This window comes from Temnothorax americanus, unplaced genomic scaffold (genome assembly GCF_048541705.1).
Source record: "Temnothorax americanus isolate GAGA-0224 unplaced genomic scaffold, ASM4854170v1 Scaffold1, whole genome shotgun sequence".
Taxonomy (NCBI): domain Eukaryota; kingdom Metazoa; phylum Arthropoda; class Insecta; order Hymenoptera; family Formicidae; genus Temnothorax; species Temnothorax americanus.
Window position 1 is genome coordinate 5,798,639 of NW_027509230.1, and position 23,516 is coordinate 5,822,154.

At 35.2% G+C, this 23,516-nt stretch overlaps 5 protein-coding genes across 26 annotated transcripts in view; 3 read left to right on the forward strand and 2 right to left on the reverse strand.

Annotated features, from left to right (window-relative positions):
- The first annotated feature begins 28 nt into the window (after nucleotides 1-28).
- On the forward strand, nucleotides 29-1,876 carry LOC143901254 (uncharacterized). Of its 2 annotated transcripts, none has more exons than XM_077413422.1 (6): nucleotides 29-266; nucleotides 653-812; nucleotides 893-1,074; nucleotides 1,261-1,387; nucleotides 1,476-1,648; nucleotides 1,741-1,876. In XM_077413422.1, the coding sequence occupies exons 2-6, from the start codon at nucleotides 666-668 to the stop codon at nucleotides 1,823-1,825; spliced, it is 714 nt and encodes a 237-aa protein (XP_077269548.1). In that variant the 5' UTR covers nucleotides 29-266; nucleotides 653-665; the 3' UTR covers nucleotides 1,826-1,876. The 2 variants fall into 2 exon arrangements, with proteins under 2 accessions (XP_077269548.1, XP_077269635.1); XM_077413509.1 differs by having other exon boundaries at nucleotides 262-403.
- A 207-nt stretch (nucleotides 1,877-2,083) lies between these two features.
- LOC143901660 (E3 ubiquitin-protein ligase MARCHF3) lies at nucleotides 2,084-3,052 on the forward strand. Its single transcript, XM_077414115.1, has 2 exons — nucleotides 2,084-2,305; nucleotides 2,549-3,052. The coding sequence occupies exons 1-2, from the start codon at nucleotides 2,084-2,086 to the stop codon at nucleotides 3,050-3,052; spliced, it is 726 nt and encodes a 241-aa protein (XP_077270241.1).
- LOC143900635 (sin3 histone deacetylase corepressor complex component SDS3) lies at nucleotides 2,993-5,529 on the reverse strand. Of its 2 annotated transcripts, none has more exons than XM_077412338.1 (8): nucleotides 5,221-5,529; nucleotides 4,982-5,045; nucleotides 4,799-4,912; nucleotides 4,176-4,377; nucleotides 3,920-4,100; nucleotides 3,410-3,524; nucleotides 3,239-3,323; nucleotides 2,993-3,179 (listed from the first exon to the last, which is right to left on the reverse strand). In XM_077412338.1, the coding sequence occupies exons 1-8, from the start codon at nucleotides 5,345-5,347 to the stop codon at nucleotides 3,084-3,086; spliced, it is 984 nt and encodes a 327-aa protein (XP_077268464.1). In that variant the 5' UTR covers nucleotides 5,348-5,529; the 3' UTR covers nucleotides 2,993-3,083. The 2 variants fall into 2 exon arrangements, with proteins under 2 accessions (XP_077268464.1, XP_077268393.1); XM_077412267.1 differs by having other exon boundaries at nucleotides 3,410-3,527; nucleotides 5,221-5,506.
- A 5,016-nt stretch (nucleotides 5,530-10,545) lies between these two features.
- Dila (centrosomal protein dilatory) overlaps nucleotides 10,546-23,516 on the forward strand; it is a 69,620-nt gene continuing 56,649 nt past the window's right edge. For 2 of the 6 annotated variants that reach the window (XM_077410317.1, XM_077410762.1), the window contains exons 1-3: nucleotides 10,730-10,763; nucleotides 11,689-11,848; nucleotides 15,522-15,562. Coding sequence is in view for 3 of the 6 variants with exons in the window: in XM_077410762.1 (XP_077266888.1) it covers nucleotides 15,523-15,562 (40 nt within the window). In the remaining 3 variants the exon portion in view is untranslated. Of the gene's footprint in view, nucleotides 10,764-10,885; nucleotides 10,996-11,685; nucleotides 11,849-15,521; nucleotides 15,563-23,516 lie in introns of those variants that run through there. The other 4 variants (XM_077410583.1, XM_077410674.1, XM_077410407.1 and 1 more) reach the window with 4 other exon arrangements.
- The window catches only part of Mmd (disintegrin and metalloproteinase domain-containing protein mind-meld), a 40,812-nt gene continuing 29,859 nt past the window's right edge, over nucleotides 12,564-23,516 (reverse strand). For 4 of the 15 annotated variants that reach the window (XM_077408530.1, XM_077408203.1, XM_077408615.1 and 1 more), the window contains exons 20-26: nucleotides 23,115-23,264; nucleotides 20,955-21,026; nucleotides 19,269-19,450; nucleotides 17,040-17,406; nucleotides 16,677-16,793; nucleotides 15,025-15,234; nucleotides 12,564-13,338 (exon numbers count right to left, since the gene is read on the reverse strand). In XM_077408530.1, coding sequence (XP_077264656.1) covers nucleotides 12,846-13,338; nucleotides 15,025-15,234; nucleotides 16,677-16,793; nucleotides 17,040-17,406; nucleotides 19,269-19,450; nucleotides 20,955-21,026; nucleotides 23,115-23,264 — 1,591 coding nt within the window. In that variant the 3' untranslated portion in view covers nucleotides 12,564-12,845. The remainder of the gene's footprint in view (nucleotides 13,339-15,024; nucleotides 15,235-16,676; nucleotides 16,794-17,039; nucleotides 17,407-19,268; nucleotides 19,451-20,954; nucleotides 21,027-23,114; nucleotides 23,265-23,516) is intronic. The other 11 variants (XM_077408685.1, XM_077408286.1, XM_077408840.1 and 8 more) reach the window with 10 other exon arrangements.

The window sequence follows — 23,516 nt, forward strand, 5'->3', positions numbered from 1 at the left end:
AAATTATACTTTATAGTTCCCGCTATCGAAAAATATTTTTCAAATGATTAGGGATATTTCATCACGGAACAGCGCTTCGTTTCTTGATGTTTGCAGTACTGATATGATTCGACGCGCGCTTCCGTTCGACCGGCAAGGCGCCGAAGTTACTGCGGAATCGATAAAGAGTTCAGAATGGAAGCCAGTCATAAACAGCTTATTTATCTTCGCAATAATCGGCCGCCGCGAGCGCTTGCGACGTGCGACAAATCGTTCTGGGGTTTCAAGTGAGTGCAAAAGAAAACTGGCCGTAAATATCACAGCTTATTGCAGCCTGACATCCGTTTCCTCGCACAATTAAACGGCTGTGAGGCATAAGTTAACGCGTTTCTTGCGCGACTTAACCTCCCGGAACGAAACCAAAGTGCGTGTCTGAAGAGGAGACTCTTTGTCGATCTTACATCCTAATTTTGTATCGATTGTCTATTCATTTACTTGTTTTTGACGAGAAGAAATTTTTTTTTGTCTGGATAAATTTCTTTTCCGTTCAAATTTATTAATAATTCATTATACGTAACTTTTGTGTATTGTGATGTTGAGTGTAATAAGGGAGCTCCGGTCAAAGCAAAATTTTCCACGAGTGCTGACAACTGAAAATGACATTTTCTTGCAGCTGCAGATGATCAATGTTGGAAGGATGGTATTGCAGATCCATTGCCAACAACAATGCAGATGCAGAAGAAGAAGACGATGAGGAGAGTCCCGAGGAAGAAGTGCCTAACTATAAGGACCAGTATCGTAACCTCAAAAGGAAGCTGAAATTTTTGATTTATGTACGCAAGAAATATTTTGATATCCTAAAACACTTTTCCACATTATTTATTTCATGGACGAAATATGTATTATGTTGCAGGAGAATGAATGTTTCCAGGAAGCTTTGCGTTCCACACAAAGAAAACTGCTCAAGGTGAACAGGGACAAGAGTTTCCTATTAGATCGCCTGCTGCAGTATGAAAAAGTAGATGCGTCATTCAGCGAAAGCGATGAAACCGAATCGTCAGATGAGGAAATTGTTCGTCTCGACAATTCCAAGAGGTAAGGAAATTATATAATGATCTGATTGTGAAATAAAGGAAACTTTGTTTTAAACCAATGAGAAATTGTTCAAATAGTTTATCTACGACTACGCATTGCGATAACGTGCAATATAATATAAAAAGCATTATCCATAAAATACAATTCTTATGAATTTCTTATTACATCAATATATGTAACTTTCAGGAAGAAAGTTGAGATGAATATCAACAATCACACTTCTCATCATTCGTCAATGGTCACAAAACCACTCAGCACTAGCAAGAAAAAAAGGAGTACGCCAAAAGTTGCTAAAACGAATAACATACCTGTAGTAAGTCCATTTAAATTTCATGTAAAATATGTTTAAAAGTCAATTTTTATTATAAGACTATTGTAATTGATTTTTTTTTTTACTACAGGTACAATCCTCGAATAATATGGTTCCGATGTCCTTGATGTCTGATGGACACATGACACCTGAGGAGGTAGAAAGACACTTGGAATCTCGTCAGACATATCTGGAACTTGTGCCAGAGAAAGCACCACCGACAGTTCCAACAGAAATGTTTAGTAATGATCCTTCCTTGGACAGGTAAGTTTTCCTCTTTGTTGCTGATAAATGTTATCTACCTTTTTTTGGATTTCTAATAAAAGTGAAATTATTAAAGTAATAAATTTTTTTAGTGAATCGAACGAAATTGGAGAACTTGAGACGTCGCCCAGTAATATGGGTGAAGATTGCCTCAGTGTGGACATGATGGCGGAGTGACAAACATTCGTTTATAGTTTACTCATTAATTATAAAGTGCACATATAGTTACACGGTTCTTTAAGATTATTTCACGCGACTAACTCAACTGTATCCAGTATAATATAATATAATACAAATTTTTATACACACAATAATAAAGGATGCTCCTAACTTTAATCCCCTTGTCCAACTACATCTGTGAATTATGATGCATCTGTCTCATATGTTTCACAGTCTTTTGTTTATAAAAATATTTGCAGAAATTTCATTCTCGTGATGATTGAGAAAAGTAATTCGGTAGCCGACATTTTAGATAACATAATTTCAAAAATAGAAATAGAACTAGAACAGAAGCCATCGTTACACATAAACCAATCGGAGTTCGATGTTGCGTTAGAAAAAAGGAACGAATTATCATCCGATTCGGTGGACATGAACTGTCGTATTTGTTACGACCCTAACCAAGAACTACCTATTATATACCCATGCAAGTGCAAGGTTCGAGAGAACGGTGTAAATAAAAATTCAATTACGCAATAAATTGGAGAACCAAGAATTAAAAATTTCTAAAGATGCGGAACATTGAACATTCACACAGTTCTTTATATTGCTTTTATTGTTTCATCTTTAATGAATTATAAATATTCCAATTTATGAAGCGACTTCCATTTTTTCGATCACATATATTTGAAGAGCGTGTTTCAATAATCATATAATTACAATAATGATAATTTGGATTAGGGAACGATGGGCGCGATTCATCTGAAATGTTTGGAGCGATGGTTAGAAGAAAGCAATAGGAATAATTGTGAATTGTGCGGTCACGTGTTCCGGATGGAACGAACGCCTCGATACAAGGTTTTTTGGTCTGTCGTAATTTGGTTGTGCCTGAATCAGAACGAGCATCAGATATATGTCCGCAATGTGAAGGCCGATCTACTCAGATGTCTTATAGTCACCCCAGTGACCATTGCGTGTTCCTATATCTGTGTAGTGGCTGCTGATTTTTATGCTATGAAAAATTACGACAATTTTCCACCCGCGCGATGGACCACCTATTCCCTACTGTCAATGATGGCGCTACTAATCCTGTCTTTCTTCGTTTGGATCTACATGGTGCTGCAATATCACCAAAAAGCATGGTTTTACTGGTGGCAGAAAACCAGTAGCGTAAAAATCGTCGACTTAATGCCGGAAAATATCGCTTTAATTAGAAACGACAGATGCGATGTGCCACAAGTCTGACAATAGATGCCAAAGATAATAGAGAAGTCGATTAGGAGGCCCGTCGTTTGATGGAGATCTTTCCGCGACTCAGCTGCGATATGTAAATGCGTACTTTGCTGCTGTCCGATACTTTCTTCACCCAGATCTGAAAAAATATGTACCTTGCGAAGATGCGCGATTTATTTAAATGCTTCGAATACTTACCGCTTCGGTGCCGATTGCAGAAATGTTCGCTGCGAACCTATTAAGATCCTTGCCTTCGACATAGACAGGTTGACCACGATGGAACCTTTAATGAAATTCGACCAAAGGATCCCTTTATATTTCAGAGGAATCAAGTTTTAAATATAAATAGTAGAAATAAATCGAAGGTACCATCTTCGCTCATATAATAATTTCCCGTCCTCTATCCGAGTTTCCACCAATGGGGTCTCAGGCGGCTGTGATATATGTTGAGATGGAATATTTACCGCGTTGTAATGTGGTAAAACTACTGTAAATACAGCGTTACGGTTATGCATAAATTAAAAAATTTATTTCTTATTCTTAATCTTTACATTGATTATACGTTCGCGCTTTTGCGTCTATGTACAAGGTGTCACAAAATTCGAAAATCAAAATACTGTGTAGCTCTGAAAAAAACTAAATATTGAAAGTTATAGTTGAAATTGGCTAGCTCGAAATTCTGTGAATTCTTGCACAAGAAACAGAGAGTCATAGAGTGCGTTCCGTTTCACGCATGATGCGCATAATGCATCACTTATCCTTGTTCAACATTTGATGAACAAGGATAAATGAAACGGAACGCACTCGAGACTCTTTCACTACTTAGTTTTCCAATATTCTGCTAGTATTTTGTATTTTAGGATACCAAGTAATGTGCACCTGGTTTGCGAATGGTGGTTGGCGCTTTTGCGCGATTGATCGCTTTTAAATCAAGTTCAATGTCTTTCTCATCCAATACGTAATTCAGTTGTGCGGGAGGCGGTTTTCGCCTTTTTTCTACTTTTTCAGGTACTGGGTCGTTAGGACGTCTGCGTAATTTTCTCGTCATTACTGGCTTCACCTAATTAAAAGATTAGAATAATGTTAATAAAATATATATATGTATTACTTGTGCAAAAAAGATAAATCCAAATACCTCCATGGAATCACCAGTAAGTTCCATCGTGTGACGGTCTGATTCAATCATTTTTCGCTTTTCCTCCATATCAGTAAGTAGATTTTCCTTAAGATCGATCTTTTTCTCTTCAAACTCTTTCGCTGCAGCTTTCTTCTCCAATATGTAATCGCGCTCTACCCATTCCGTCAGGTAATCTCGATAAATTATATTCAGTCTTAGTCTGACAAAGATAAAATCTCGATTGGTATGCATTCTATGCAAATAATATCAATATGGCCTAGTTTGCACCGTGCGACCTGATCGCGATCTGACCTATGCCCTGACCTAAAATAGGCTTCTAAACAAAACGTTCACACCACGTAGACCTATGATACTTTTGGTCGAATATAGATAAAAATCCAGTATCCAGTATCTATTGGTACACTCTCTGCACTTTAGGCGATCTTTAGGTCACCTGCGTTTACACGCGTTACGTCGTGTGGCCTAATTTAGGTCAGGGCACGCGAAAAAGAGACCTGACCCAAGCGAGGTCGCAACTGTTTACATCGTCGCGACCTATCGCGTTTGGGTTGAATATAAGGTATAGGTCGCGGCCTAAACGCACGGTGTAAACTAGGCCAAAATAATAAGTGAGCAGTTACCGTTCTTTATATTGTGCTTCCAATCGTTTTAGCTTACGATTGTATTCAGGATGCGTGCCCTCCTTCAACTGCTGCAGCTGTTTTTTCAAACTGGCTAACTTATCCTGGTACATCCTGAAAGGTTAAACATTGAAATTTAATTTCCAGTGCTAAAATCGTGTATATGTAACTTTGTAGGCTTACTGTTCTTTGATTTCTGTATATTCTTCGGATTTTCCCATGTCGGTTTCGCTCGCCTCCTCAGTATCTAAAAAGTTTCCGTTGACTTCGTTAACTTTTACAAATACTTCTCGACGCGTTACTTAAATTATATATTACTTAATATATTACGGGGAAGTTTTATAACTTGAAAATTACGAGCACAAAACCATGCGGAAAAAATACTTCTCGTTCAAACGCATATAATTTCTTTTCATTATCACCTTCATCGCTTTCATATTGCTCCTCGGCATCCCTGTCCTCCTCCAGATACTCCTCATTATCTTCGTCGAGGTCATAATCGTCTTGACGATCGTACATTGTAGAAAACGGCGAGTCTTGATACGACATCGTCACACATATCTTCGCGATGCAACACGCAACACTTCTGATCGCGAATCGCGACACACAACAAACACTACGGGTTAGGTTAGATTGGTTAGGTTAGTTCCTTTTTTTACGTCACTCTGCGACTCTGCGACGACTGCGACCTGCTGCGACTATCGCGAACACCAACCTGTTCGATCAAAATGTATGTATACCACCAAAATGCGTTATCAAAATTTCACAAATCATCAAATCAAGTTATCAAATATTTTATTTGACATACCACAGAGCAGTTAGTTATTAATTAGTTATTAAGTACTTAGTTATTAATTGATTTCATCCCATGATGCACAATTTTATTTTATTTAACGGTAATCCGGTATACTTGCTTATATACCTCTTTTCCTTAATACTATAAAGGTCCAGTTCAACAGTGGCCAGTTAGCTTAACTAGTTTTAACTTTTTTTTAACTCAAAGGTTAGATAGAGACGGAGAGTGAGAGTTAACTACTAGTTAAGCTAACTGGCCACTGTTGAACTGGGCCTAATAAGTATCAAGGAAAAGGTATAAGGCCGCGGCGTCTTGCTTGTACCAAATGTTATTGCAATTAAATGCATTATTTTGTACTCCGCATTTTCTTATAGTTACAAATCAAATATTAGCTCTTATCTTAGGTTTTAACTAAAAGTTTATCCGATAGAAACAGGTCAACCTATATATAGAGGCCCTCCACCGCCCCCGCCGATCGGCGGTCCTCTTTTATTTATAATATATATAGGTACGTGTTCTTTTTTTACATTTTTATTATTTATCTTATTTCTGTTACAATTTATTTTACAATAAATACAAACATTATAAAAGAGTTACATTACAAAATATGACCAATATAATTATACTACAATAAAATTATATACAATATTTGTTTTTGACGTAAAATTACATATACCATATTCGGTATACGTACAGAAACACAAAATTCTTACATGTAAAACATATGGCTCGTCATTATAATAATTTCTAGTATTTCTAAATTTTGAATAAAAGATCTCTCAAATTTATTAACAATCTTTTAACAAAAACTACTAAAGTTTTCAAGTAAATGTTTATCAAACGCGTCCATGATTTCCGTCTTATTATACGCATCCGATTACATTTGCATAATTATTTTAATTATTACATTATTTTCATATTTTTCATATATAATATGTGTACAATTTAATTACATTATATATAAAAAACATATACATAATATATATACATAATACATACATAGCAATTACATAAGATTTACAATAAAATACGATGTAATACAATGTCTGTGAAACTCGGTATTATTTAATATGAAAATTAGTACTTCATATATAAAATATTAATTTTTAATATAAAAATTATTTGATATAATTTTTATATTGTATTAAAAATTATTATTTTTGTATTACAAATTATTTTATATAAAAATTAGTATTATTCATTAATATATACTTTTTGAGTTGTTATTAAAAATATAATAATAATAAATAAAATTATATTTATTATTATTATTATACTAAAGTTATTACTATTATTTCGTCTACAATCTTTTTCAACTAACGAATTATATCCCCTTGTTTCTGCCTGCCCGAATCCCTAATACCTATATCCGTATGTATATCTTTACCTATACCCGAATTTCGATCTATAGTCCAACCTATCCATTTTTCTACCTACCCGTGTTACACAATCTAATATTTTATTATAAATCTTTAATTAAAACCGCGATTTATATAAGACCTGATTTGCTGATTAATCCAGCAGGATACTAACGCCCTAAACGGGACATTTCAAAGTGACACGATCACTTAAGATTTAGGAAATGTGGAATTGGGGATTTTTTAACACACGCGAGATTGAGACTTAATTGGGGTCTTTCCAATCTCGCACATACGAGAAAATATGGAAAACAAGCCCTACTTTGGGTAAATAAACATCAGATATAATAAGCCAATCTTATATGTTACCTTACTCCACCATTGTGGTCAATATTGACCACTTACCTTTATCGTATCAAATCTTCTTTCTTCGGGCCAGATCGAACCTACCTTTGTCAATGGCCATATATAATCTGGTCATCTGGTCGTATTTCGACCAGATCACAATGAAAGGAGAAAAATTCCTCCCATGCATTATCGGATCATTATCATCGCCGACAAATAATGTTACGTTCGACTCGAATTACATTTAACGAGCATCGATTGTATCAAAAAATGCACGAGAAGTTAATTTACAAAAAAATATTGATTCATAAAAATTGACTGCACAAAAGTTTGATCAAAAATATTTCTATTATTAATTCCGTTATATACTTGAGAATATTGATTGTCCATTTCCTTGTGACCCATTCTTTTAATTTGGAAATGTAATCAAGTTATACAGAAAAAAAATTTACTTTGCGTTATATGAATATTGCGTCATATAAATATCTCAATTATATTCCGCAAAAAATTATAATTTAATTATAATGTTGACAAAATTAAAAAATAATGGAAAATTCTCGATGCTAAAACCGACCGCGAAAACCGACCGCGAAAATACGAAGATGCGTTTATGCAGTACGCATCTTGAAAGTGTATCAAGTATAAGATATACAAAAAAAATGACGTGAGATTCGAAAAGAAAACTCCCCACGCGCAATATATATTAATATTATAAATGGATATTTTATAATAATCAACAACCGCATTGCTATAATCGCAAATCTTTGCAAATCTACCAAAATTATTTTTTATATAACATAGTTATATACATTATTGCAAAATTGAATAATTGTACTATACAATCAATTTTAAAATAATTTCAAATTTGTCAGTGTTTTTCGACAGAATATTCAGAATCTCACGTCATATTACTTGACTTTATCTATCATAAAGCCAATTTTTTAATCAAAATTAAATGGATAAGCTACAAAAAATTAGGGTTAAATCGATGCTTAGTTAGAAGCAATTTTAGTAATAAATAACAATTATCACGTTTTCTATAAAATGAATTGCATAATAAGACCAAAATAATCCTTATCTTTTTTATTCATATGTGTATTTATGCACATTACACGCTTGTCTTTATGCATACTAAAATTCGAAATATATCTATATATCGCTTCTTTGCATCGATTTATATAATATTTAATCTTGGCTGTGAACATATGGAAAGGAACAAAAATAAAAGATATAAATAAAACACATCCTATAACTAATTCATAATTGGTTCCTATCTACAAAATATTGTTTTTTACATCTAACGCAATATCTTACTTGTTACTTGTATCTCTTTTGTTTCTTTTTGTTCAAGAAAAATAATATTACAAAAATAATTCTTTAAAGAAATTTAAATAAAAGTTATATATTTCAAAAATTATTACTTTAATCGTCAGAGAGTATTACCTTACTTTTCGATTCTCTTGTATTTATAAAATATTTATTACTCTAACAATAAGTAAAATTGATCTGTGTGACAAAATTTGGAAAATTTAATTTCTTACGTATTATACTTGAAAATTTTATTCAAAAGTTATTTATATATACAGAACGCGGCAGATCGTCAACATATAGTTCGACGAACGATAATGAGCTCTTCGTGAGCTCCGTGCGTGCAAAGCGTGCGAGTATTTCCTCAAGCACACGTGCACAATAAATCAATAAACAAGTGACACCAAGATTAAATATTTTCCGTAATCAGTTTTAGCCCGTTCATTTTGAGGCAACAAATCTACGAGATGTAATATTTTTGTAGCGTAATTTATTGTCGTAATTCGACATGTTCCAAGATACAACGTCTCTATACTTGACTAATCGTAGATTCCGTTACCTCGATAAAAAAAATTCTGACTTACCACGCCGATGCGCAACGGGCGGAGTTGTTCAGCCACGTAGCTGCGGTGATACTGTAACGTACAAACAAAAAATCAAATTAAAAAAGCGCTCAAAATAATCAACATTTCAAAAGTTAATTCTCTCTCTCTCTCTCTCTCTCTTACGCGCCTCTAATTCGTCTTTCAATAAAATATTTAGCAATACAACGATCTATTTATCGAAAAAGATCTTTATAAGAGTAAAATTTTAGATTTCTTTTTTTCTAATTATTTTTAACTTATCGAAATAAAACAATCTAAATAAATGGAAAAGAATTATTATGCGGATGATATTCACCTCAAGGTTGCTCCGCCGAGGCCCGATGTCTCTCCCCAGACCTTTTCCTCCCCTCAGCACGTCAGCTGGCCTCCTCCTCTCACCGCACAGGACACTCGCGAGAAAACACTCGCGGATAATAAACTACGCGCGCGCGCGGACTGATTTCAGCAAACGTCTTACTCGCGCGATACTGCAACGGCACTCGATCCCGTTTAAAAAAGTGTTTTGCAGTCCGATTATTTGAACGGCACTCCCGAAGCAAACGCGACGGACCGGCTGCGGTTCGTCGATTCGATTAAATCGGCGGACGAGGGTACGTTTACAACTTCCCCGTCTTTGGATTTTTATCCAAGCGGAACGAGAGACGATGTCGCGTTGTCACTCGGCCCTCTTTTCGCTTCTTCGAGAAGAATCGGAGATAAATCGCGCGACGATTCCGGCACAGCGCGTTCAAAGCACGAGACGAGGATATACGCACCGCGTAAATAAGTAAATAAATGTCATGCACATTTGATAGTCCAGACTCCAGACACATGGCAGGGCGGGACGAACGATCGCGCCGGGAACTATCGCCCGCAAATGTCAACTCGATACACTTGATGCAAATTATTGAGCGCGTCGTCGATTATTCCCGCGAAACGAGGAGCAGGAATGCCAATCGCACGAACGAGCGCGCGCTACGAATAACAGCACCGCCACGGCGCGGCGCGGCGCACGGAGCGCAAACACTTGACACGCCTGTCCGAAATTCATCGGGAGAATGATTTGAGTAACATATCCGCGGGTAACGGTACTCCGAGCGTCGACGAAAACAAATAGCAAGGCCGCGATACGCTGCTCCGAAATCGGCGGATTCATTCAACGTTCGCGGCATCGCGGCATCGCGACTGCCGAGTGCCGAGTGCCAACGCCGACTGTGCCGAGTGCCGCGTCGCTGCGTGCCGCGCCGGCGGCCGGCGACCGGCGGCGAGAGCGGCCGAACGTGATTCGGCCGGATTCGGGGGATTCGCTCTCGGCTCGACTCGCCGCGCGGCGCGCGCGCGCGCAAGTAATACGTCACTCGTTGAACGTCGGTACCGAGTCGCGGCGCGGCGAAACGTTGTCGTGTCGCTTTCGTGAACGGAAAGAAAATCCTCCGGTTACAGAGTGTGTGCGTTGCAAGCTGAATGTACGCCGAATTATTCCGTTTCTTCCCGTGTCGACCGCAGCGAGTGGGATGGCCGAAATGAACGCCGAATGCCGTGCTGGACTGGACGCCGGTGGACGCCGGTCGCCGGTACGTATCACTCTCCTCCCGCCCCTTTCGGCTGTGATTTGACGGGGGTCTCTTGCGATGTGCCGTGATCGGTGAGTGAATTGCGCACGAGAAATAAGTGATTCGAAGTCCGAATCTTAGTAGAATCGTTGTTCCGCGTGTCGTAGCGAGACGATATAACCTCGGAATTCGCGTCTCCTGCCTCTGCTCCGTTTCGATTTCTACTTCGAAGGAGCGAATCGCGTGGAAAGTGGTAAGACGCTTTCGGTGAATAGCTCGAAACTTGCTTGTCGCGATCGCGAGAGCTTGCTCCAAAATGCGTATGAACGTCGGGAGTGCGAATTAACGAGCTCCAAATGTGCGTTTACGAATACAATTCCGTTTTTCGTTAAAGAACAGGCACGTGTAATTCGCTCGTTCACGCGTAATTCGTCGTAAACGTTTCAAATTTATTTGTACGCGTGCCTCTTTTTATTCCTCGAAACCTCTATTTTACGGAATATATTTACGTTAAATTGTATCGTTTTATTTTTTAATTTCTTCGCGATCGTTCTCCCAACGCGGTGATCGCGCATATCATAAGAAACGTTGAACCGCCGCGCCGCCGCCAAAATACTTGAAAATTATAAAACATTCTCTCTCTCTCTCTGTTGCTTGTTCCCCAAATACTTATTATTCGTTTTGCTTACAAAATTTTACACAAACGAGTCGATTGCCTCGTATTTCGTGCTCTTATCTTGCAGGTTTATTAGCAAGAAAAAGAAAGAACGTCAATTCGATCACGGTGCTTTAAAATGGAATTATTGCTACAAAATTTTTTTCTGATAGCTAATGCACTCCGTAGTACGTTACAAAGTCATGTCTGATAGAATTTAATATTGACTATGGACACTACAAAGCGCTGCTCTGATTAATGTGCGCTTAATTAACGTGTTTTTGCCAGCAGGTGAATACCGCGAGAAAGTGAACGAAGTGGAAGAAGTCAGGGAAACATTGGGTGACGGCGGAGAAACTGCTAGGAATATTTCAATGATTCCATTATTACGGACCATCGAATCTGGGTAAATTCGTCTGACTAACTTTCGCGAAGCCCCAAAGGCCTGGAGGTAATAAATTGGAAAATTTTGTAATTACTGCACAGAAAAAGAGGAGTATTAAATAGAAACTTATATATTCAAATTATAACTATTCATTGTGTGTGTGTGTTTCGTATATACACGCAGCTATCTATAATCTTATAAGAATTTCAACTTTTTATTTTACAGTATTTGACAGTAAGTCCCTTAATTATTTTATTATTTTACTTTTATTTTAACTTTTTTTTCTTCATTGAAAAATATAGAAAATGACTTTATTTAAGCAAGTTTTCCTCGCTTAACGCAATAGAATCTCATTTCAAAATTTCCAAGTTGAAACTACAGGTATTTTCGAATCAAGAATATTCCTTTTTTCTGTGTGGTCGTTTTTGCTGCATTAAAAATAAATAAATAAATAAATATCTTCGCTTATCCAAACTTATTCAATCACCGTTCTATCATCGATAATGTATGAATCTTTTATATGACTCCAAATTATTTTGTTATTCAATGGTAAATTTAATATCTAGTGAATACATATGCATATGATGAATACATATGATGAATACATATTATGTCGTCCTGATTGACTGTGATATAATTGTGAGATTAACGAGATATGTATATACATTTTGAAACTTCAGGATATTTTGGATTTCGCTCAATTAAACAAAAATTCACGAATTAATATCTTTAAGCATAATCGTTAAATTCATGCAGAGAGATGAAATAACGGACAACAAGATTTGAGTAAATCATTTTACTAATATTTATTAATAAACATTTCATATAGATTATTTGAATTCATTATAATTTAATACATGTTGTTGTAATCGTCGCAATTACAGTTTATCGTTATTTACACTATTCAGTATAAAATGCGAGTTCGAGATTACATCATCGTCATCATCATTGTCACACCACTATGCTGTTTTATTATTAGTATTATTATTATTATTATTATTACGATTTTTCCCATTTCTTTCTTTTTTTTCTCGGACACTACCTGTCATCGATTAATTAATTATCAATGCTTGTACTCAGGAAAATGGGGGGGCAGTAGGGCAGTATTTTCGTTATCACTAGTGTTGTTGGTTAATTCTTTAGGGGAGTCATTATTCATTATGTTACAATCTAGACTAAAGTTATCGTCTAGTGGGCGTTTGTTAATATTAGGCATGTGATTAACATCGATTCCACGAACTTCGCTTAGCGTTTGCAATTGTTGGGATTGAGCAGATTCGACTTCGGCGTTGCTGCCGGCGTCGTGGTTGTTTTCGGTTTGTGGGGGGGATGGATAATAGCCGCGCTGCTTGATTGGCAGTTGTTCCACCGGCAGTTGGTGTTGCTGTTGCTGTTGCTGCTGCTGCTGCTGCTGCTGCTGCGCCTGTTGCTGCACCGGCATCGCAGGCGGCGGTGGTGGCTGCTGCGGCGGCCGGTGCTGCACTCCTTCTCCTCCTCCTCCTCCATCCTCACTAGTCCACCGGGCTACTTGTTGTTGAGCTTGAATAAATGCATCACTAGAAAATAATAAGATTACACGAGCCCATTGGATCTAGTCCACCGCCACTAATGCTGCATTCGAACGCACGACGTAACAACATTCAGTAAATGGAGCCAAGTTGAGACAGTCGACCCAGAAGCGGGAGCTGTATTGGTGTATACGTGATTATTTTCTAAGAGTTTTATAATCAGGCCACACTAATGTATGATAAAAAGTTTATATTGCAGAATAAGAAGGGTTATAAGGCTGAAATATTGATATAACAAATCGGCAAATGTTCTTAGTTCTGATAGCTGAAAAATTGGAGCTATGATGAATAAATTGTATAATTGTATTTGTCGATTTAATATTTTTATTTTAAAAGCAATTAATTTAATAGTTAGAAGAATTGTATATATAACTTTTCTGTTGATTGATATATTTTTATGATTTTTATAATGATATTTGACTAGTTTTACACGCAGAATTCATTCGTTTTATACGACTTTATTCTAACTCCAATTAAATTCAAATTAAACTCTTTAAAGGAAATATCACGTACACACGTTAATTGAAAAGTTAATTAAAACGTTTAAAGCGCGTGCGAAGCCTTGTGACTCATCACTACGATTGCTATTTTAATTCAACATTCCTTATACACATTATCGTCAAATATTCTAATAAAAAGAAATTTCAGATAAGGATAAGTGCATATACATCGATCACAATGTAGGTCATTTTATTGCGCGAAATAGATTAGAAAAAGTCTCTTACAATCGCTTGAGAAATTGAGAAATTCATCTACCATAGTTTAACGAGTTTTTGCGATGCAGTACATACTATAAGCGACATGCACGAGATTTGGTTATAATCATGAATTCTGTTAGATGTCCCAAATCTGTTTAGGTATTAATCAATTGTATGAAAGTTAATTGAAAATAAAAAAATTACTTACAAAGCATAAATTATCAATATTTAGTTTTTGTCATTGGAAGAAGAATATCTAATAGATTTGGGACGTATTTGTATCTCGAGTTTACTATAGCCACGCGTGTGTGTTGTTATTGTTTCGAGCAACATTCATACAACGCAGAAGCAAATGAAAAAGCATGCAGACTTTCGTGTGCATTAGCTTCTCTCTGCAAAATGTCATACGTTGCATTATTTTTTCAACGAATTGCTTTATTAATTCAATCTGCGATGCAATTGCGAACGTTGCAACTGCGGAATTAAATATTGTATGCCGAGTCCATTTATACTTTACGCAGATTTCAGATTTTCCAGCCAATAGTATTGCGATTCTCACAATACTAACAATTTTCTGTTTTACGTATATATATGCTGTTCTTTTGAATATCCGCGGTAACGGAAAAATCTTTCGAACAATTACAAATGTAACTTCGTCGAAATCTAAAATCTTGCTTTCTCTCAAGTTTTTATTAAATTGCGCCTTTTGTTAACGTGCGATACGACACACAATTTTTGTACATATACATTGTTTTACAATTATTTTGATGTCAGCTTTATATTGCGATTTATATTTTCTTTTCGCAAACGACAACACATGCACCATCCTTATCTGAGATATATATGTGAATTATCGTGTGGGATTCGTGATAGAAGGAGTGATACAGATGTGAGCCGAATAACATGTCTCGGTGACGGTGAATAATTGCTACTAGTGAACCCGTAGGATTTTTCGTGACGCAGAGTCTTGCAATACCTTTCACAATCGGGTGTTTCACCCCTAGTATTTGAGCCTCTGTCAGGATCGGCAGTTTCATAGATACCCTCGTCCTCAGGGTGCATTTGATGGGAGTGTTGATGGGTGTGTTGATGGTTGCCGTAAGGACTTCGAGACGTCGGCTGACGGTATCTACCGTAGACGAATCTACTAGTGTCCTCGTCGCGGCCGCGGCTACATCTTCTGCTTCTACGTAGAAAATCCAACCAATTCCTGCATAAGTTCCACGGGCTACGCGACACTTTTCATTCGCGCTGAGAATTTTACACGCTATTCGGAATTTAATTCCCGTTCCTTGATACTTGGGAACTTAATTTAGAAATATTACATATATAAAAGTTAATATTTATATAAAAAATACTCAAGTGATTTATCTCTATATCTGTTCCATCTTTTTTTGCATTAATTAATCAATTATCTGTATGTTTTTTATATAACGCATAATGTAATCATTAATTTTTTTCTGTGTTTTCTAGAATGCGGCAACAGCAACATTTACACCTGGTACCTGCTATCGGTAAGTCAATTTTACTTGACACTAACTAAATTCATGTACAATTCTGCTGCTATTTGGCGCCTCATTAATATTTTAATTGCATCACAATTATTATTATAATTAATCTCATTACGACGATTATTTAGTTAGTATAAACAGACTCCGCATTTTATGCCTTGGATAAATTTTCTATGCATGAATACTTCATGATTTATTACCAAGTGTGTATCCCTTTCTCGTTATTCTTGCGCGTGTTTTACTGTAATCTACGGTTTCGCAAAACATCGAATATAGTATCTGATATACATAAAATAAATGCGTCGAGTCTGACAGCCTTCTGATGCGCAAGATAGAAAGCAGAATAAGATAATAAGTTAACCCTCTCATCCTATTACAATTATTTCCATTACTTTGATACAAACTGGATCAATTTGCATATTTTTTTCGTTTTTATTTCTTGCTTTTTATATATACTTACTTTAAAATACGGAATATTTATTATAATTTTGCATATGTGATTTTTTATGAAAAGTTTATTCTTAACTTATTGTTAGTTTCTGAAAACTATCAATAAAAATATATACATATGATATTAGAAGTAATTAGGGGGAGAAAAAGAATACATGATATATATATTATTGATTATGTAGAAAAATCCCACATAAAAATTACATTCAAGTTAACGAATTAGATAATAAATTGATATAAATTGATATAAATTTAAAAGTGTAATTTATATAATTAGAAAAAATATTTTTATGGCAATTCGCCATCGCAATTAATTGACGTATGAGAGGGTTAAGGTAATAAGTTGGCGAAAGAGAAGATAGTAAGCGATTCACAGTGAGAGTTATGGCAGCGTGTGAAATGTCTGCTGACAATAATTGTGATTAACAAAGTATGAAGAAGCTCAAACGTATTTAGCCAATCGTTTCGATAAGAATACACCTTTGAATGTCTAATTTACAAAGTATTGCTAAAAGGTCTAAGAATATTTTTCGTGTACTGTAATAAACATCCTCATAATTCGAAATTATTATCTTAATGTTACTTCGAAATTAACGCTCATTGTCTGAATTGGGTTTAAAAGCTGGTTTGTCATAAGCGCGCATATTTTTCTCTCATAAGTTCTTACCCTTGTGATGACTCGCTACAAACAGAAGAATCGACTCTGTAGTGTCGATCCGGCTCGCCCTCGGATGTTCGAATCTCTTCGGACCCGCTCGGACTCATCTGGCCAGTCATGTAGGGTCTGATGACAGGATTAATCATTGATATTTTTATCATTTCGAAAAGAAATTCAGAACTTATAAAAATCAAGCGGCCGACGAGTGTATATGCTAAAATCAAAGAATTTATAGTTCCAAGGGCTTCAAAATCTATTTTGTGATCTAAAATTTTAAAATCGATATTTAAATATCTTGTAAATCGAAGAATTATCTGAAGGATCTAAAATTTCGCGAAGCACGAAAGAAATACTATATAAAGATCTATATACCTTGCGGTTGCTCGGTGCTCGAGTTGACGAATGAGATCCTCGAGATTACGTATGCGAATGGTGCCGCACGGCGGCTGCAGCTCCACGTCGTCCTCTTCTTCCTCTTGCCCGTTGTCAATACCATTGTCCTGGCCATCGGTGTCCTTGCGGTACATATCAGAATAGCCGACCACGGCCAGTGACTTACGTAGCGCATCGTCGTCAAGAAGATTGCTACTGCCCGATGGGGTACTCACGAGATCGCGACGACTCGCCGCGGTCTTCAGCGCCTCGAGTAAGTCCTCATGATAGCCATCCAGCTGATTTAACTGGTTCAACTGGTTCAACTGGTTCATAGTTCTTCCCACGTGCTCCGCGCCTCCTAGTCCTGGCAAAGACGTGACTCGAGTTACCGCTCCATAAAAAGAGGACTTTCTTTCGGTGGTGCAGTTTGCGTTAATCCTTTCGTGCGCAAGTTTTTTTTTGTCGCCCTTTCTATTTTTTTTTCTCGAAATTAATAAACTCCTCTTGCGTGCACATTCGTGGATTCATATTTTATGATATTTTATCATTGATATTTATTACTAATATTTGTTTTATTAATCTATTTCCTTACTAGATGTTATAGGAGACAAAAATTGTCCTATGGTTGATTTGCACATAGTAAAATGTAAACTCGAAATCTGGAGGTAATCAGCGCACAAAAGAGTTAAGTGATAAAGGCCTTTAAAAAGATCCTTTTAGGACAGTTTTGTATTAACCCCTTATATCTTAGGATGATATTAACCATAGCTCGCCACATTCCGGTCCAGTGAATCGCTAAACTTTTCGCGGTTTTCTTTTTCTTATAATAAGTTCAGTTTAAACTTAAATCATTTTTTTGATCTGATACTATCATAAACATCTTATTCATCTTACTCCGTATTTCCAATTCTTACCCTACAAGCTTAAAAATATTAATTAGAATGAAAATGACGATATGACAAGTCGAGCAGTCTCACAGACCGGAGTGTGGCGAATTAAGGATTCGAAAATAAGTGTGGCCAGCTAGGGTTAAATCCCAAAGTAAATGTTTTATAATGTTAGTATTTATAACTACATATGTATTGAACTTTGCTAGTCGTTTTTTTTTTCACTTGACGATGAAAATGAAGTATAGGTGAATCACTGATTTATAAAGGGTTAACGTTCGTGAAGAATCGATGCAAGAAGTTTGAACTCATAAGGAATCGAAAGACAACCGAGCATGTATACGCAAGATTGTGGATAGTTTTTTTTAGACTCGACTGCTTGGAAAGTAAAATTTTAAGGTATATTTATACAACACATATAAAGAGTAGAAAAATATATTGTTTATTAAATTTATATAATTTATATATAAATACACGATATATATAGCTGAAGTATACTTTGCTTTTTTTTTGTTTTGCAATAATATCTCGGCTCTCGGTGATCTGATCAGGGCGAACTTTAGCTAGAAATCTTGAGAAGGTTTATTATTATCCGGTGAACCACTAAAAAGAAATCGATTAAAAATTAACAAAATGCCAGCTATTATTAAGAAAAAAATTTACTATTATTAAAAATTTTTTTAATAATAACAGCTGCCGTTTTGTTAAATTTTATGCAATTTCTTTTTTAGTGGTTTACCAGATAATGATAAGCCTTCTTAAGATTTCTAGTTAAAATTCGCCCTGATCAGACCACCGAGAGCCGAGATATTATCGCAAAACGAAAAAAAGCAGAGTATACTTCAGCTATATATATCGTATATTTATATGAATATTTGTTAATAAAAAATATAATTTTTCTACTCTTTATATATTGTACAAATATATCTTAAAATTTTACTTTTGCACATTTATTTAGTTCGTCACAAAATATTGTCAAAAACAAGAACGATTTTTCGACAATCTGACCCTATAGTCCCTATATAGCCCCTATAGTCCCCTTAAAGTATATAGAAACTAGAAACAGGATATTTTGATGCTGAGTAAGATTAAATAAGATTGGTTATTATTACTCAAAATGATTTTGGATTAAAACTAATAAAATTAAAATATTTGGAGAAAAGCTTTAGAAAATTTTTTTTTTTGCCATGATTTTCTCCACTATTGCAACATCGTATGATTATTTATATATTGTTGAGCTACAAGTTCGGCTATAAGCTATCGCTTGATCTTTCGGCTCGCCAAAATTCGAACTTCCTTCAGCTATTCTTTACGAGATATCGTGAGTCATCATGCTCACTTGTTGTGTTACAACTATCAGGCATTACAATACCGTAACCACCGTGTTTCTTTAAAATTCCCTTCTCAGGCAACTTTGTGAGACTGTTTGGTGGGAGATCAATGAAAGAGACAACCTCCTCTGCTCCCGTACCTCCATCTTCGTCCTCCATGCCGAGCCTCTTCGGCTGCGGTTTATGCTCCCTGAAAGATCGAACAGATCTACGTCGATGTTCCTTTTTATCAGCAATACCCTGTTAACTTTTATCTCCGCAAAAATAAATGTGCAGAAACTTAATCGTGTTAACCTTTTAAAAGTATTAGAACGTAAAGTAAAAATAGATCTTGAATTTTTTAAACTCTCGTGTCCTCCAATATTATAATTGTTCTTTATAATAATATTATTTTATAAACCGAAACAAGCTAAAGATAATACGAAATTTATAGATTCCGTGAAACACTGTTCAAATATGACAACAAATATCTCTCACACACATACACACGCACACGTACATACATATGGATCTTTTAATAAATTTTGGTTATTGCTAACATTTTTCTCTTTTTTTTTAATTAAATAAGTATTTAAATATGACAATGTTTGGCAAGAGATAAATCATTTAATTGTAGATAATGGTTTTCTTCAGTAGAGAGACATAAATTTTGAAACTTTGATATCATAATATATAGTTGTGTGGGGATTTGCAATAATTGCTGCAATTTATAGATCGTCCACCATGTTTTTTAATAATTGCAGTAACTATTGCAATTATCCTGTCATTGTTTGCTTGTATCTGATTGCGAGAGAATGGACGGTGATATAATATTTAATGATATTTTTGCGATGAAAGAGATGCTAAATGAAAAATCAATTTTTCAATGGGTGTCTTGAAGGGGGTTCAATATATAATTAACGACTGGCGATATTTAGCTGTACATAATATCCCAGATTTATCAATAATCTTCAAGAATTAAAAGATATGGCGATAATACTGGAATACTCTGTATAAGTGCATCTATTATCATGCAATAAACAAAAAATTGCAGCGGGATAAAATAATTAACATTGTAGTGCGATGGTCAGCAATAAGCATGCGATGATCGAATTATTCATATTTAGTTCGACCGCAGCGTGTGTGTTGCAAAGTCAGCTGAATTATTAAAAACGTGATTGTGCAGAAAATGGTTTCGTGCGAAATACAAGAAGAGAAATTCATCAGAGCCGGATTAATAAACATAATTACATACAAAGAAGAATTTTGACTCTCTAGATTGCAAAAAATTTATGAAGCTACAATTACAATAACCGCAACGCGACGCGATACTATTTTTTATATTTTTAAGACGTAGGTGGATCGCTGATCGAGAATCGCAACGATCATTAGCAAAATTATGATCCAAGTAAGGAATAACAATTATTAAGACTCTACGGATGCACTGTACAAAAAATTTTGGACGAATATTAATAAATTTAATTTCCGCCGAATTTTAATTGTTAATTGTTATATGGGTAATTTACTGATTTTTTATGGCTAATTAAAAAAAAGAATGTTTTAATTTTATTAATTGCAATAATTTTGTCAACTAAGGAATGCCATCAAGATAGATTTTTTTTTGTCAGATTGTTTTTGAGAAAGATGGTAGAAATAATTCCTTGATTGGATCAAACCTGATAATTAAACATGATGGCGACACACATGAGACTTACTTGACTCTTGGCTCGTCGACGGCGATGACGTTATTCGGGTGTCGAAACAGCACGCGCTGGGTCTCGCCGCGGCTAGAAATATACTAATATAGGCATGCCGCGGCTATTCTTATTAACCCTCAACTACCATGTGCACCGTTTGTCTAACTCGCCTTTAATTTTGACTCTGTTATAAGAAACGTATTTATCCTTCCATTTTTATAAATACGTAACCACAATATTTATTTTCCTATTTTTGAAATATAGTTTATGAAATGATATACTACCTCGCTTGTTAGAGGATGACGTGCGCGTACTGAAATTGCAATAAAATTTTATAGAGAATACAATTTTTATATGAATTTTATTTTTTCTTTACAAAGCTAAGTTTGTTTGTTATAATTATTTCTGTTCAGTTATATTAGTTATACAAATTACATTGAAAATTTATCAAGAATTATTTTCATGATCAAAAATTATCCTAAAACTTTCAGACAAATTTAAATAAAGATCCTGGCAATTATAAATCTAGCAAAAATAAATGGAATTGCAAATTGAATTGAATAATTGTTACCTGTTTAAATGAAATTATTTCTGCACAAAGCATCAGCGCTGCACTTTTTATAATAATTGAGGGTTAATAAAATTCTGTGAGTGTAATGCTATCTCTTTCACTTCCTGTGGATAAAAGAAATCGATCGAGCAAGGCTCGTAATTTTCTGTCGTTCGCGCGCTTCGATTTTATTATCAAGATAAACGCGAATAATAGTTAAATAAATATAAGTGTATGGTTTATTACAAGATCTATTTTGTCAATTTCCGACTATTAACTTAAAATCTCAGAATGAGATTTATAAAACGCTTCAACTTAATGTCGTAATTTAAATTATTATCTCTAATATACCGAGATAAAATTTTATAAAAAAGAGATTTGTCTCATAAAAATATATAATTTTACTTTTCTATATATGTATAATAATCCATTACATCTGCACATTATTTTGTAATTCTTTAAAGATACTTTATATTTAGGGATCTAAAATGCAATTAACAGTTGTCAGGAAAATTATTATAAAGCGCATACTAAAGCTTATGTAAAGTTTAGGAGTCGAAATTTACCTGAAATAAAAAGGTATCGAACTCCAAAATTGCATTAACATTTCAAGCAAACTTTAGCTTACTTTTTACAAAGCAGCTCGCGCATTTTCAATAATATATAAGCGTAACTTTATACAGGATAGGCCAAAAATACTAGGGTAAACTCGGGTAAGATGGCCATAGAGGAAAGATGGCCAACACGCATGTTCATTCGATGTTTCAGGCGAGCTAGATTAAAATAACATAGGTTGGCCATCTTTTCTCTATGGCCATCTTACTCGAGTTTACCCTATCGTAAATTGATATACAAAAAAAGGATTGAATATTGTTTTATTAAAAAATATTATAAAACTTATTTTGAATGTGAGCTAGTCGATCGCCGATAATTTTTGGCCCTTCTTGTAGCTGTCTAAATTACAAAAATATACTGCGAACTTCGTTCGTCGTTATGTTATATAAAAACAATGCCTTTTGAAAACGATCGAACGACAGAAGCATCTCGAGCTGCAATAAGTCCTACATCATACATCGATAAACGCATGATGCTCAATTAACATTTGTGGGACGAAGTCTGGGATATCGCAATGGTTTAAAAAATATGTATATTTAACATGCACTTTAAAATTTGCCGATTGTGTAAGAAATTACGAAGAGTATGATGAAAAATGAGATAAGATGTAAGATGTAATGGGATGCTCTTATTACTAATGTACATTCTTGTTAATGTAATAATTACTAAGCAATTCTATTATGATAATCTGTGTGGAATTTTTAACTAAAGAACGATATTGCTGTTGTAGTTGAACGAAAATATTGATATAAAAATTGTGAAAATTATCTCGTTTAGCAGTTTGCTTAAAATTTTTAATCTCTGACGCCTGTTAAAATTTTTAGAATCGAATCTTTACTTCGAATATTAGAAATTTCACTTCAAAAACTTGGTTTTGGTCAGTTTTCTGTTTATTTCTGTATATTTCTTGCAAAGCTCGTCAATTTTTGGCAAGCTTTTCCAACGTATTAAAATACTCGGTAATCCAGAATAGCCAGTGGTTAGCAAAATAAGCAACGAAATGACCGCCGTACCTGTACTGAGGCATGCTGCCGAAAGTGAGGATCTTGTTGTGAACCGAGTCCAATGCTTCCGCATGATGATTACCGGAAACGCCGCTGTAAGTTTTCGGCTGCGGCTTCTTCGAGTATGGCGGGTCATACTTTTGGACGGTGCTCTTCCTTCTGTCAGAAATTTGCCGATTATGCATAGTATGTCACTCCATATCGCGGGAAAAAGTGATAAAGCGCATGTGTGTGCAAGCTAGCGGAAGAGTATTCGTTCGAAAAGTGGGGATAATTTTCGAGGATTTTAACGATGTTAAAAGGGATTATCATGGATATTGCATGGATCGATTAATATTGTTATTAATTGTTAGCATAACTGCCAGTGTATGATTTAGTTTAAAGTTAATTACAAAACAATTTCATCTAATT